The sequence below is a fragment of the Chrysochloris asiatica genome, unplaced genomic scaffold, assembly GCF_000296735.1.
Source record: "Chrysochloris asiatica unplaced genomic scaffold, ChrAsi1.0 scaffold00142, whole genome shotgun sequence".
Taxonomy (NCBI): Eukaryota; Metazoa; Chordata; class Mammalia; order Afrosoricida; family Chrysochloridae; genus Chrysochloris; species Chrysochloris asiatica.
Genome location: NW_006408660.1, coordinates 1,765,326 through 1,780,056, shown reverse-complemented (window position 1 = coordinate 1,780,056; position 14,731 = coordinate 1,765,326). Strand labels below are relative to the sequence as shown.

General features: G+C 42.0%; 1 protein-coding gene across 1 annotated transcript in view; it reads right to left on the bottom strand.

The window, feature by feature from the left end:
• Positions 1–14,731, bottom strand: part of ACACB (acetyl-CoA carboxylase beta) — a 155,466-nt gene that overhangs the window by 101,447 nt on the left and 39,288 nt on the right. Inside the window, exons 2-8 of the mRNA XM_006870435.1 lie at positions 13,685–13,817; positions 11,234–11,372; positions 8,538–8,647; positions 8,255–8,336; positions 7,546–7,644; positions 5,980–6,089; positions 5,763–5,873 (exon numbers count right to left, since the gene is read on the bottom strand). Coding sequence (XP_006870497.1) covers positions 5,763–5,873; positions 5,980–6,089; positions 7,546–7,644; positions 8,255–8,336; positions 8,538–8,647; positions 11,234–11,372; positions 13,685–13,817 — 784 coding nt within the window. The remainder of the gene's footprint in view (positions 1–5,762; positions 5,874–5,979; positions 6,090–7,545; positions 7,645–8,254; positions 8,337–8,537; positions 8,648–11,233; positions 11,373–13,684; positions 13,818–14,731) is intronic.

Genomic DNA, 14,731 nt, shown 5'->3' with positions numbered 1-14,731 from the left:
AAAAAAAAAAAAAAGCTTTAAAAGACCTGTTGTTGTTATGTGCTGGGGAGTTGCTTCCGACTCATAGCAAACCTGTATAGAGCTTCCAAGGAGCGGCTGGTGGGTTTGAACTGCCAGCCTTGCAGTTAGTAGCCCAGTGCTTCTCCTACAGCACCACAGCAGCACTCCTTAAGATGTGTATAACCTCTAAATGCAATGTGGGACCCAGACTGGATCCTGGGACAGAAAGAGGACGTTAGTTGGGAAACTGTTGATATTGTTACGTGTAGTTGAGTCGGTACAGACTCACTGCCACCTTTATAGGGTTTCTGAGGCTGCAGTTCTTTGCAGGCACAAAAAGCCTCATCTCTCTCCCATGGAGCAGCTGGTGGACCCGAACCATCAACCTTGTGGTTCATAGTCCAGTGCTTATACTACAGAGCCACCGTGCTCCTAGGCAGACTATAAAAACCCAAATAAAGCCTGGAGTTCATTTACTAAAAACAGAAATATACATATCTTTGTTGTGATAATACTAACACAGATGAACAGTTTAGAAGGCTGTCTACTCCCACAAAGATTTACAGTCTTGGAAACCCAATAGAGGTTGCTATGAGTTGGAATCAATTCAGGGGCAGAGGGTTTGGTTTGGGGATTGGGGTGCTATTACTGCAAATTCCTATAAAACTAAAACTATTCCCCCCAAAAGCTATGTTGTTGCTAACTTTCGTCAAGTCGGTTCTGACTTATACAGACCCTGTATCGGATTTACTAGGAATGGCTGGTGAATTTGAACTGCTGACCTTGAAGTTAGCAGTTCAATGCTTACCCTATAGCACCACACTAGGACTCCCCAAAATCATGTTGTTGTTAAGTGTTACCGAATTGGTTCCAACTCATACAACCCTATATAGGGTTTCCAAGGACCAGCTGGTGAGCTCGAATCACCAACCTTGCAGTTCAAACGGCTTTGCAGTCTGGCGCATTAACCCACAACGCCACACCAGGACTCCCCCCAAGATCTGCAGCCCCCAATATAGACAACATGGTTCTGAAACTGGTCCATCAACTAACACTCACAGATTGCTGTTAGCTGTATACTTGGTGGGAGCTCTGTAGAAAGCAGTTTAAATTCAAAAGAAGGGGGAGGAAGCTAAGTATTTTTATAGTATTAAGTACTATATGATGATGTTGTTGTTGTTATGTGCCATCAAGTCAATTGCTACTCACAGTGACCTTACGTACAACAGAACAAAACACTGTGCAGTCCTGCGCCAACCTCACAATCATTGTTATGCTTGAGTCCACTTCTGCTGACATTGTGCCACTCCATCTTGTTGGGGTTTCCCTCTTTTTAGCCGATCCTCCACTTTACCAAGCATGATGTCCTTCTCCAGGGACTGGTTTCTCCTGATAATATGTCAGAGGCATGAGAGACGAAGTCTTGTCATCCTGGCTTCTAAGGAGCACTCTGGTTGTGTTTCTTCCAACACAGATTTGCTTGTTCTTCTGGAAGTCCATGATACTTTTAATATTCTTCTGTAACACCATAATCAAAATGCTTCTACGGTCTTCCTTATTCATTGTCTAACTTTCACATGCATATGAGGCTATGGAAAATATCATGGCTTTGGGTCAGGCACACCTTAGTCCTCAAACTAACATCTTTGTTCTCGAACACTTTAAAGAGGACGGCTTGTGTAGCAGATTTGCCTAATGCAATACATCATTTGATTTCTTTTTTTAACTTTTTATTGGGAATTGAGTGCAAGTTTACAGACAAAATCATCAACTTTACATTCAACAAATCATACAGGCTCATTTCAATGACTGCAATCCCCTCCATGTAATAGCAGTTATCCTTCTTCCTCCCTATGGTTCCTATATCCATTCCACCCACCGTTCCATTCATTCTCAGCTTTGTCCTTAGGAAAATGTTGCCCTTTTGCTTTTGAATGACTGACTATTGCATGGTTAGCATACATTACTAGTGCTGTTGTCCCCTCCTCCCACACTATAAACCTATCTACAGTTTGGCTGAAAATTGGGCTACAAAGTTGAGTTCCTTTCCAGACCTGAAGGATGGTCTCACGTTCCTCCAGACTCTTTCTGACCAGTAAATTCAGTCTATGTTTATTAAATAATGTTTGAGTTTTGTTCCACATTTTCTCCCATATTATCTGGGAATCTCTAATGTGATCCCTTTCAAAACAGTAGGTCATGGTATCTGGGCACCGGCTAATTTTTCTGGTCTCAAAGTCGTGAAGACTGATACTCACATGTTCCGTCGGTTCACTGGAGTAATTGATTCCAAGCCTCTTCAAGTCTTAGCACTCTTCTTTCTTCCATACCTGGAGAGACCAGCTGTTTGATTTCTTGGACTGCTGCTTCTAGGAGTATTAATAGTGGAACCAGGAAAAGTAGAGTCTTTGACTACTTCAATCTTTTCTCCATCTATCCTGATGTTATTTATTGGTTCAGTGGTAAGAATTCGTGTTTTCTTTACAATGAGGTGCAACCCATACCGAAGGCTTTGATCTTCATCAGTAAGTATTTTAAGTTCTCTTCGCTTTAAGCAAGGAAGGTTGTATTATCTGTATACCGCCAGTTGTTAATGAGTCTCTCTCCAATCCTGATGCCATATATAATCTAGCTTCTTAGATTATTTGCTCAGCATACAGACAATAAGTATGGTGAAAGAATACACCCCAGGGGCATACCTTTCCTGATTTTAAATCATTCAGTGTCCCCTTGTTCTGTTCTAATGACTGCTTCTTGGCCTATGTATAGGTTCCTCATGAGCACAATTAAGTGTTCCAGAATACTCATTCTCCACGATGTTGTCCAAAGCTTGTGATGATTCAGAATCAAAAGCCTTTGCATAGTCAATGCAGGAAAAGACTGGATATTAGAAGAGACTCTGAAAACTTTCTCTCCAGCATAGAGATGCTAAAGCTAATGGAAGAAATGAGGTGGTAAATGAGCTGAACAGAAAATTTCAATAATATTCTTTGCTTTCAGCCAAGATCCATCTGACATCAGCAATGATATCCCTCATTCTACATCTTCGTTGAATCTGGCTGTCAATGTTTCCTGTCAATGTACTGTTGCAGTCCTTTTAGAATTATATTTAGCAAAATGTTACTTGCATTCAGTATTAATGATATTATCCAATGATTTCTACATTCCGTTGGTTCACTTCTCTTTGGAATGGGCACAAATATGAATCTCTTCCACTCAGCTGTCCAGGTAGCTATCTTCCAAATTTCTTGCCATAGATGAATGAGTGCCTCCAGTGTTGCATCAGTTTGTTGAACGATTTCAATTTGCATTCCATCAATTCCCAGAGCCTTGTTCTTTGCCAATGCCTTCAGTGCACCTTGGACTTCTTCCTTCAGTATTACTGGCTCATGATCATATGATCATATGCTAGCTCTTTAAATGGTTGAAAAGGAACACAGTAACTCTGTGTATTCCTTCTATCTTCTTTTGATGCTTTCTACATCGTTCAACATTTTGCCCACAGAATCATTCGATATTACAGGTCGAGGTTTGAATTTTTTTCTTCAGTTCCCTCAACTTGAAAATGCTGAATGTGTTCTTTCCTTTGGTTTTCTAACTCCAAGTCTTTGCACATTTCATTATTAGACTTTGTCTTCTTAAGCTGCCCTTTGAAATTTTCTGTTCAGCTCATTTACCACCTCATTTCTTCCATTAGCTTTAGCATCTCCACGCTGGAGAGAAAGTTTTCAGCATCTCTTCTAATATCCATTTTGGTCTTTTCCTTCTTTCTTGTCTTCTTATAATGACCTTTTGATTTCTTCCTGTATGATGTTCTTGATGTCATCCCACAACTCTTCTGGTTTGGGGTCATTAGTGTCGAATGCATCAATTCTATTTTTGAGATCTCTAAATTCAGGTGGGATGTTCAAGGCCCCACCTGAATATTTTGGCGTTTGTGGACTTGTGTGAATTTTCTTCAGCTTCAGCCTGAACTTGCATATGAACAATTAATGGATTGATGGTCTATTCCACAATCTGCCTCTGGCCTTGTTCTGGCTGATGATATGGAGCTTTTCCCCTGTCTCCACAGATGCAGTCCATTTGAGTTTTGTGTATTCCATCTGGTGAGGGCCGTGTGTATAAACAAATGTCTTTTATGTTGTTTAAAAAAGGTATCTGCAATGAAGAAGTCATTGGTCTTGCAAAATTCTATCATGCAATTTCCAGCATCCTTTTATTTAATAAAAGCAGTCTGCAAATGCTTTCTCCTTTCTTATCAGAGAATGCTAAGAGAAATAATCTGGTTGCCAAGAACTGGATAAAAACAATTCCCAAAGACAATGTCTTTGGGTTTATCTTTAACAGCTGCTCCTGGGGTGGCGCTGTGAGCTAATACATCAGACTGCAAAGTCATTTGAACTGCATGATCAGTGGTTCAAGCTCACCAGCTACTCCTTGGAAATCCTACACAGGGTCGCTATGGGTCGGAATCGACTCGACGGCACTTAACAACTTAGCAGAATTACCACGAGGGGTACCTTTAATGAACAGAAATGTATTTTCTCACAGATCAGGAGGCCAGGAGACTGAATTCAGAGTGCTGGTGCTAGGGAAAGGCTCTCTCTCTCTCTCTCTCTCTCTGTCTGTCTGTCTCTCTGTCTCTCTGTCTCCTGGAACCAGGAGGTCTCCAACACAGGGACCTTGGGTCCAAAAGACTAGCTCCACTCCTGGCTCTTCTTTCATGGTGGTACTAAGGTCCCTCCTTCTCTCCTGGCTTCTCTTCTTTGATCATTTGTAAGATTAAAAAGGTGATGCAAGCCACACTCCATCCAGGCAGACTTCCCTTACTTTAGACCACGGCTGTGACCTGATGAAGGGTGTTGCATCCCACCTGATCCCTTTACATCCAATCAGGGCTAATCACATCACGGAGGTAACAACATCATTATACAACTGCCACATTACATCATTACGTAACTGCCCAACCAGAGAGTCATGGCCCAGCCAAGTGAACAAACATTTTGTTGTTGTTGCTGAGTGCGGTCGAGTTGGTTCTGAATCATAGTAATCCTGTATCTCAATCATGACAGACACAAAGGGAGTGAGGAAAAGGTGGAAGGGATGAAGAGGAGGACCACTGAACATTTTTTAGGCAGTGAAAACTATTTTGTTTGATACTGTAATTAATGAGGAACACTTGATATTTGACCAAACCAATAGGACTGTACACCACCAAGAATGAACCTTAATGGAAACTATGGGCTTTAGTTAATCATTATGCATCAATATTGGTTTATCACTTATTACAAATGTATCACACAAATGCAAGACGTTAATGGGAGAACCGATGGGCCAGGAAGAGAGTCTATATGCAAACTTTCTATATAAGTTGTCTGAAAATCTAAAATTGCTCTGAAAAACAGTCTTATTTTTAACAATTCTACAATAATACTAATAGTGGAGTCCTAGTATGGCACAGTAGGATAAGCACTGAACTGTTGACTGCAAGGTTGGCAATTTAAACCTACCAGCCATTCCTTGGAGACCTATACAATGTTGCTGTAAGTCGTAACCGACTGGACAGCACTTAGAAACAACACAGTAATAGTAGGAGACTTCACAGACCACTTTCAATGAAGGACCGGACAACTAGGAAGAAACTCAACAAAGACACAGAAGAACTGAACAACTCGATTAGCCAACTTGACCTCGTAGACATATACAGAACACTCCACCAAAATAAATAAGTCTATTTTTTTTAAATGACAAGAACAGCTCACTTGTCTAAAAAGAATTGGGAAGTCCTCCGTACTCTCGGCCTTCCGGATTCCTTTCCCTCCGCCGCCTTCTGAAGCTTTAATCATCAATGGGAAACCAATTTTTTCTGCTGCCTGGGAGCAAAGGACAAACAGACCTCTTTAGAGTTAGCCACTTCCCACAACTACCAAGATTATTGAGGAGGTTCTGGCTCCCTAGCCCGGCAGGCTCTGTGCTTACCTCCAAGCCTTCATCGACGTCTTTCACACAACCACAGTTGTAAACATCTTCTGGGACGCTGATCATTTTGCCCTGCTGCAAATTGTCATCTGTCCACTCTACCATCAAACCTACAGGGTCACAGGAAAAGTGGAACCTCCGTCAGTGACAGAAACACACACACCACAGCAACCACAGGGCTCTATCTTCACCCAAATCATTTTAAACCTGGGTATTTGCACCAGCAAATTATAGATACATTCTTTCAGCTTTCCACAACAGATTTAAAAAAAAACAACAAGCTTATTTGTTGCTGTTGTTGAAAATATACACAGTAGGAGCTAATCTAATTCAACAATTTCTACATGCACCATTCAGTGATATTGATTATATTCTTCAATTGTATAACCATTCTTTTCTGGATTGTCCCCATTAACACTAAATGGTTTTTCATCGCTTTTAAGGATTAATTCAACCTTGAGGAGAAATTGGAGCTTAAGAAATTCACACTGACCAAAAGGTCAACAATTACTTTAAAAGAAAGGTGAGAATGTAAGGCAACAGGTAAACTAGATTAACATAAATGGAAATAATGAGAACGTTTGCACACTATAAAGAATGTAACAAATATCACTGAACAACTTGTGTAAAAATTATTGAATGAGAACCTAAACTGCTATGATAACTTTTATTGAAAACAAAATAAAATATTATTTAAAAAGAAAAGAAAATGGGCAGGTCCTAAAATAGGGAAAAGAAAATCAGAATTAAGTGTACCAAGAACAATCAGATTATCCTGAATCCAAAAGATCCCAACTCTACCCTACAGAGTCACTCCTATGAAAATCATTATTTGCCAAAGCTCTGTAAAAATGAAACAAACAAAAATGTGTTTAATGCTTTCTATTCAATTTTAAATAGAAGCTATAAAAGAAAAAAAAATTAATAGGACATTCTCTATTTTCTATTTAGTTTTTCTTTGCCCTAGAAATTCCATTTTTAGAAAAGGCAGTAACTAAATTTGACATAGTATTTAACTATAAGATCATTAAAGTTTCATTACTTTTAATATTTTCTATAATTGGGGGAGAGGGGCTAGAAACTGCCTAAACATGAAACTATAGAGAAATACTCATAAACTATGGCATATCCATATGATATAACCATATGTAAACATTTCAAATGTTATAAAGTCTGTTTATTAACAGCAAGATACTCATTCGTGAGAAAGAAAACAAGTATAAATAAATTAGTAAATTTAAGATCTCTGGTTTTTTCAAGGATGCCTAGAAAAACGAGCTGGAAAGTAGACACCCAATATTGCAACAAGTGGGTCATGTTCAACATATTCAACAGTGGGCCATAGGATTTTGATGTTTTTCTTTTCTTCTCTGTATCTGTCATATCTTCTAAATTGTCTACAATGAAACCATACTACTTGTTCAATCATTATTTTAGAAATTTAACTAAAGAATACAAAAGTAAACTCAGACTACCCCAGCCTCCGCCAGAAACACACTCACATTGCTCACACTAGCAAGATTGTGGCCAAGAGGCTCCCCCCAAGGGAAACTCCAATACTCTTACCACTTCCACTCCAGGGCAAAGTTGGGATCTGCAGTGTCTGGGCCACGATGGTGGATGCGATCTTATCTCCTAGGGCCCACATGGCCTCACTGGGAGGGCCTGAGAGATTGAGGGTATGAAGGAAGGTTGAACAGAAATCAGCAACAAAACACCCTTGGGCCAAATGTTAGCCAAGTGCTCAGTGGCAGGGCCAGGTAAGGTTTAGATGGCAAAGAAAGGTATGTAAGGCCTCAGGCTCTCAAGGAGCTTAAAACTAAATCAGGGAAGAAAAAGATCTGCTAGTCCGCTATCATATCAATGTTCAACAAATATGGTTTCTAAGGCAGGTCTGTTACAATCTAAGCTACTGTGGCATACACAAATTCATTTCGGAGGCACAGGCAGAAAGTTAAGACCAAGCAGGGCAAGCTAGCATCTTAAAGAGCTAGATCTGGGGTTGACCAATTTTCTCTGTAAAGAGACAAATAGAATATATTTTCAGGTTTGTGGGCCTGTCAAAAACACCTTAATAGCTCCTCTTTCTGTGGCCTCGCAGACTTACCTACATGCCTGTCTTCCCCTCAACTGACTTGATCCCTACAATCAGAGCATGAAGCAGGGAGACCGTATGTACCCCATTTTACAGAGCAGAACTAGCAAGAGAATTTCACCCAACCAAGTTTTCCATCAATATCCCAAATCCCACGAATTGGATGTAAACACACTCTACCTAGGAAAGCAATCCCATGCTTGTGCAGGAGTTCGGGAAGTTTGGGGTTTTCGGAAGCATGGCCCCAGCCAGCCCATACCGCCTGCAAGCAAGAGAAGAGTCAGCAAAGATCCTCCTTCCCAACGACACTGAAAGCTCTTGGTCATGTTGCATCTGCCTTGGACTTCAGAGTCTCACAGCACCCGACTCCTCCACCTCTTCCCAAATTGTAGGATCAAGTCATTTGGGATCTCAGGGTTACTGTCCCCCTGTGGGCAGATGCGGGCAGATGTGGCCAATCTACCTGCACAGGGATCCTCTTGGCAATGTCCACGATCAGCTCCACGTTGGCATAGTTGTTGTTATTGGGCCCACCTGGGACAGGGACATACTGATCTGCCATCTTGATATACTCTGGAGTTAAATAGGAGGAAAAAGGAGAGCTGCTGAGAGTTGTAAGTCAACTGCAGAACATTGTGAGATGCATCTATCCATGGACACCGGAAGGATACCAATGAGATTATGTGGCAACAATGGACAAATGAATCTACGTCCACAAGGAAATCAATACACAAATAATCATGCCAAAATGTTTGTAACAGCAGGGCCAAGAGTGGAAACAACCCAAAGGTTCACCAATGGATGAATGGATAACCAAGTGTGGCATATTCTACACAAGGGAATATTATTGAGCTATTTAAAAAAAAAAAAAAAAGTACTGAAAATGTACTACAAAGTGGATGAACTTTAAAGGTAAAAGAACACAAGCACAAAAGGTGACGTGTGTTATATATGACATACCTAGAACAGGCAAATCCTGGGAGCAGATCAGTTACCAGGAGTTACCAAGGGGTGAAGGAAGGACTGATTACTTAATGGGTCTGGGATGTTGATGAAAAAGTTTTGAAACTTGAAGAAGGTAAGGTAGTTACACAACATTATAACTACACCAAGGCCCCTGAATTATGTCCTTTAAAATGGCCAGTTGCACATTACGTCAATTTCACCTCAATTAAAAAAAAAAAAGACAAGTATGTACAATCATTGGAAGAAAAATGGATATGTGATTTTAATGATGTTAATATGTATGTGCCTCTGCACAAGCCCTGGACGCGAACAAAAGAAGATGGAAGCAAGCTGCCAGGATCGTAGGATTAGGTTTTGTCAGAACATCTCTATTTAAGAAAACAATTCAATAGCTGCAGACTGTGGTCAGTGGTGGGAAGGAAATACCCAGGGTCCTCTGGGAGAACAACACAGGAGGAAGTTCCCTGCTTGGAGGAGGAGACATTGTGGCCGGGGCGGGGTGGGGAGGGAAGTACCCAGACAGGAGCTGTGGGAAAAATGCTTTAAGCAGAAGACACATCTAATGCCAAGGTTCTGAAACTAGAGAGAGCTCAGTAAGCCAGAACCAGAGGGAGACCAGAGCAGCAGGCTGGTGGAGGAGAGGGCGGGATTACAGTCTAGGCAGGATGGGAGGATAGCTCATCCTGCCTGCATTACTCTTGGGCTATGTGGCCCTGGGCGAGTTATTTATGTCCCTGAGCCTGGATCTGTAAAACTGGGCTAACAATCACATCTGTCCTCCCTGGCATCTGTGAGTAACAAATGGCATTGTAGTGATCAGGGGGCGGAGGCTACAAGTGCTGATGCTGCCAGCACTAGGAGGGAGCTGGCAGGGCCTCAGTTACTGCTCGTGTTTTGTTTCCATTTATTGTGAAGAAACATAAACAACAAAACATTTGCATCTCTACCATTTTTCTGGGTACAACTCAGTGACAGTTAATCACATTCACCAAGTTGTACAACCATTAACAACTATCCATTTCCAATTTTTCCCCATCATCCTTAGAAGTATCCCTTATGTAATGGCTCCCCATTCCCCCCTTCCTGTCATCCCAGGGAACCTAATAAACTTTGGTCTCTATGCATGTGCCTACTCTAGAGATTTCACTTAAGTGGGAATATATACTATTTGTCCTGTTGTGTCTGACTTATGGTAGTATTTTCCAGGTTCATCCATGTCATAGCATCTGTCAGAACTTCATTTCTCCACACGGCTAATCACATTTGATCTATTTATCGGCTGACCGGCAGTTGGGTTGTTTCTATCTTTTGGCTATTGCAAATAGTGTTGCAACGAATACTGATGTACAAGTATCTGTTTGAGCCTCTATTTTCAAGTCTTTTGGTATATACCTAGGAATGGAATTGCAGGGGTCCTGGTGTGATGCTGTAGAATAAGCACTGGACTGCTGAACGCAAGGCCGATAGTTCAAACCCACCAGCTGCTCCTTGGAAACCCTATAAGGGTTCACTGTGAGTTGGTACTGACTCAATGGCACTTATTAACAACAACATGGCAGCTTTCTGCTTAATGTTCTGAAGAAATGCCACACTATTTTCTCTGAGTTTTGTATCTAAAAAGCTACTCTGCCTGCTATATAGAGAGGGGTACGTAAAAGACAAGATTGTTCAGGGGAACAAAGTAAACTCTCTAATAGTTATTTATGGAATGATTCCTTTTAATAGAAATAAGCAGATAGGTAAATGAATAGAAAATAAATGAGTGAATGCTTGAAATACAGTACATACATCTATAGGAATAGAGTCCTGGTGTGCTGCTGTAGGATAAGCACTAGACCCAAACTCAGTGTGAACCGTGACGTCGGCGGTTCAAAACTCACCAACCACTCCTTGGAAACTCTGACAGGGTCGCTATGAGTTGGAACTATTTGACAGTTTAACAACGTCACACAGGGATACACACCATTCTGCTTTGAACAGGGACATTTCTCAAAGACGGGATTTTCATTTTGCATGGTAACTATTTGGACTTTTGGGAGGCATATGGGTCACTTGTGTTATTGGCAGAGAAGAAAGAACAAATAAATCAGGGTCCAGGAAGGCACCCTGGGTCTTTCCTGTGGACCCCAGGAGACTTGCACCAACAAAGAAGGTGTTAGGGCATGGCAGAGGGAGGGCCGAAAGTCCAAGTACCTGCGTTGGCCTTGAGATCCTCAGGAGTCACCATGACCACAAAGCGGATGGCCCGCTCATTGCGGAACATCTCATAGGCCCACCTGCGGATGGAGCGCATGCACTTGACAGCCGCGATGCCGTTGTTGGCGATGAGGACCTGGGGCAGGGAAACAAAGGAGGTGCAAGAGTTGCACATCTGTCTCCTTGCTACCGGGCCGTCACAGGCTACAGAGCCTTCTGTGTGCTGGGAATTTCTGGAGCAATACCAGCACAAAATAGCCATCAAAGTCAGGCTACATAAAGGATGATCCAATGAACGAATGGTTTTGATTCCTCTGACACCATCATAATCACCCTTCACATCTCGTCAAATGTTTAGCCTAGATGGCACAGTGGTCAAGTACTTGGCTGCTAGCCAAAAGGTCAGTAGTTCAAACCCACAGATGCTCCACAGGAGAAAGATGTGGCAGTCAGCTTCTGTTACAGATTACTACCCCAGAAACCCTGCAGGGCGGTTCTATTCTGTCCTACAAAACCAACTCAATGGAATGGGTAGTATGTACCAAGCTACAGTGCAATGGATTACACCTGCATTCGTTTAATTCATCCTCATGATGTCTCTTTGAAAGAGGTGTTGTTATTATTCCTGTTTTAAAGACATATAGACTCAGAGGAGTTAGGACAGTTGCCAAGGTCACACAGCCAGTAAACGGCAGAGCCGGAGCCACCTCTTTTCACATCTGACCTGAGCTCTTAACTGTTGCCTCAGTGAATACAAGCTGCTACTGCTGTTGTTATTATGAGAGTAAATCAATGTATTGCTACTAGAGTTTCAGTTCACACGTGCTTGGGTTTATTCCATACCAAATGTGCTTAAACATGTCCTACAATCTGTAGATGACCGCAGACAAGCTCTCTCAGTAATATACTTGTTTTAGTCTCATTAGGGTGACTTCAAAATTTAAGGCCCAATAAAAACAGTAGCTTCCAAAGGCATCTTCTGGGTCAGTTACAGTCAAGGCAGAGAGGTCCGCTCAAAAGGTTATGGAATTTGGAATGCCAAAGGGGTGATCTTGACAGATTTCTCAAAGAACACAGGACAATTACAGGGACTTATTATGATGAGGGAGTCCTGGTGTGGCTCTGTGGGTTAATGCGCCAGATTGCAAAGCCATTTGAACTGGAAACCCTAAACAGAGTCTCTATGAGTTGGAACGGACTCAACGACACTTAACAACAACATACAACAAATTATGAAGAAGTTTTAAGAAAACTGAAAGAATATTGATAAGAAAAACATCAGAAAAGTTGCGCCAAGGGATTTTTTTCCCACCATAATAATGCACCTGCTCATGGTTCAAGATAGCAAGGGCTGTCCTATGAGTGTTTTGTTGGCAAACCTCACCCTATAGCCCTAATCTTGCCCCTTCAGACTCCTTTTTGTTCCCAAAACTCAGAGAACATTTAAAAGGAACACAATTTGAGTTCCTTGAGGATGCCAAAACTGCCATTTGGATGGGGTACAAATCAAAGAGTGCAGAATTCTTTGGACAAGGTTAGAAGACGGAAACACTACCTTCAGAAGTGTATGGACCTAGATGGGAGGGTTATGTAGAGAAACAATTTGACATGGTTTCTTCACATTTTGAAATTCTGTTGATTAAAAGAGTCTATGATTTTGTAGCAATACTTTTTGACAACCCTCACATTGTTTTTAATATCATTCCCTCCACTCAACTGCAATGGAAGCTGACTTGATTCAAATCCTAGCTCCACCACTGACTAGCTACATGACCTTGGATGACCAATGCCAAGTCTCTACCTCCTACCTTCCCAGGACTACAGCAGCAATAATCACAGCAGTGTGTGACCACATGGAACGGAGAACAAATGGGAAAAACCTTTGTCAATGGCAACTCTTAACAAAATGTTCCCTTTATTACCTAGGTCTCCTCTCCTCTAAGAAGCTATACACCTAAGAGTTCAGAGCTGAGTTTTATGTTCTCCTCCTAATAATCAGTGTAGTACAAACAGTTAACACACTCAACTGCTAACCTCAAAGTTAGAGGTTTGAGTCCACTCAGAGGCACCTCAGAAGAACGATCTGGTGGTCTACTTCCAAGTAATCGGCCCCTGAAAACCCAATGGAACACAGTTCTACTAGCACACGCCATGAGTGCATGAGTGGGATTGACTTTGACAGCAATTGGATTTGGTCCCAATGACCAAAAAAGCCACTTTCACAAAAGCACCTTGGGGCCCTTTGCATGCACCTCTAGACTAGACTCAGTCTCTTCTGCGAAATGGGCCACTGACCTGCTCAATGGGTCATTTCAAGGGTGAAAAGCTCCCACAAGTCAAGTGCCCAGCACTTAGCAAGTGCTTGTGAGAGGTCTTCCTTGTTCCCTCGAGCTGGGAAGAGGGGCCCCAATCCCAATTACCACCCAGCATGGCAGAGCACATCTGTACCTTCTCGATGACACGATTGCCCCCAAAGCGTGTAACAAACTCAGCTGGGGAAGCCACGGTAAAGTCTCGGTGTAGATCCAACTTCTTGTGCTCACGGCCCCTCTTCACCAGATGGAGCCCCGACATGCTTGGCCTATGGAAGAAAAGACAAATTGCCTTAGGGAGGGGCTACATGGGCAGTGAGCCCCAGAACAGAGGAGCCGGGGATCTGCACCTATAAAATCAACCTATAAAATTAGATCCCTCTGTAGTACATTCCTTCTCCAGACACCTTGTAGCACACTTCACAGACACTTAGGGCAACGACCTCATGGACCTTGAGACAAGAAGAACTAGATGGTGCCCAACTACCACTAACCAATCATTCTGATCAGGACCACCGGACGCCCACTCCTTACGTACTGACAAGGTTAGGTTTCAGAGACCACGCTGCTATGTGAAAACAGGCACACTGAGCAAATGGAGGCTGACCACATCAGATCTCTAAACGGAGGGTGACTACATCAAAACTTAACTGCCAAATTACAGCATTACATACGTTAACTGCCAAGTCACTGAGATTCACGGCCCAGTCAGTCAAGTTGACACAGACTTATGTATCACAGCCAGCATTACTCTTGCCTTGCTTTCTGTTACTACCAGACATACGTCCTTTATGAGAAAAATAGTTGGGTAGATTTTTTTTTTTTTTTTAGTATTGTCATAAATGTGAAATGTCAGATAATGAGATAGTTGGTAAGTGAAGAGTGGGTATAGATGGGGAGCCTAGTGGCTCCATATGATTGTAAACACTAAACTATGAACCACAAGGTCAGTGGTTCGAGCTCACCAACCGTTTCCCAGGAGAAAGATAAGGCTTTCTGTTCCTGCAAAGTTTTTTTTTTTTGTTTTTTTTTTAATGTTTTATTGTGAATCATGTGATAGTTTACATGGGAGAACATTGGTTTTACATTCATTCTATTGTATATCGTCTCATTGCCATGGTTACAATCTCCTCCCTGCAATCCTTCCTCCGTACTGTACCCCCCAGGTCTTCAGCACACAGTC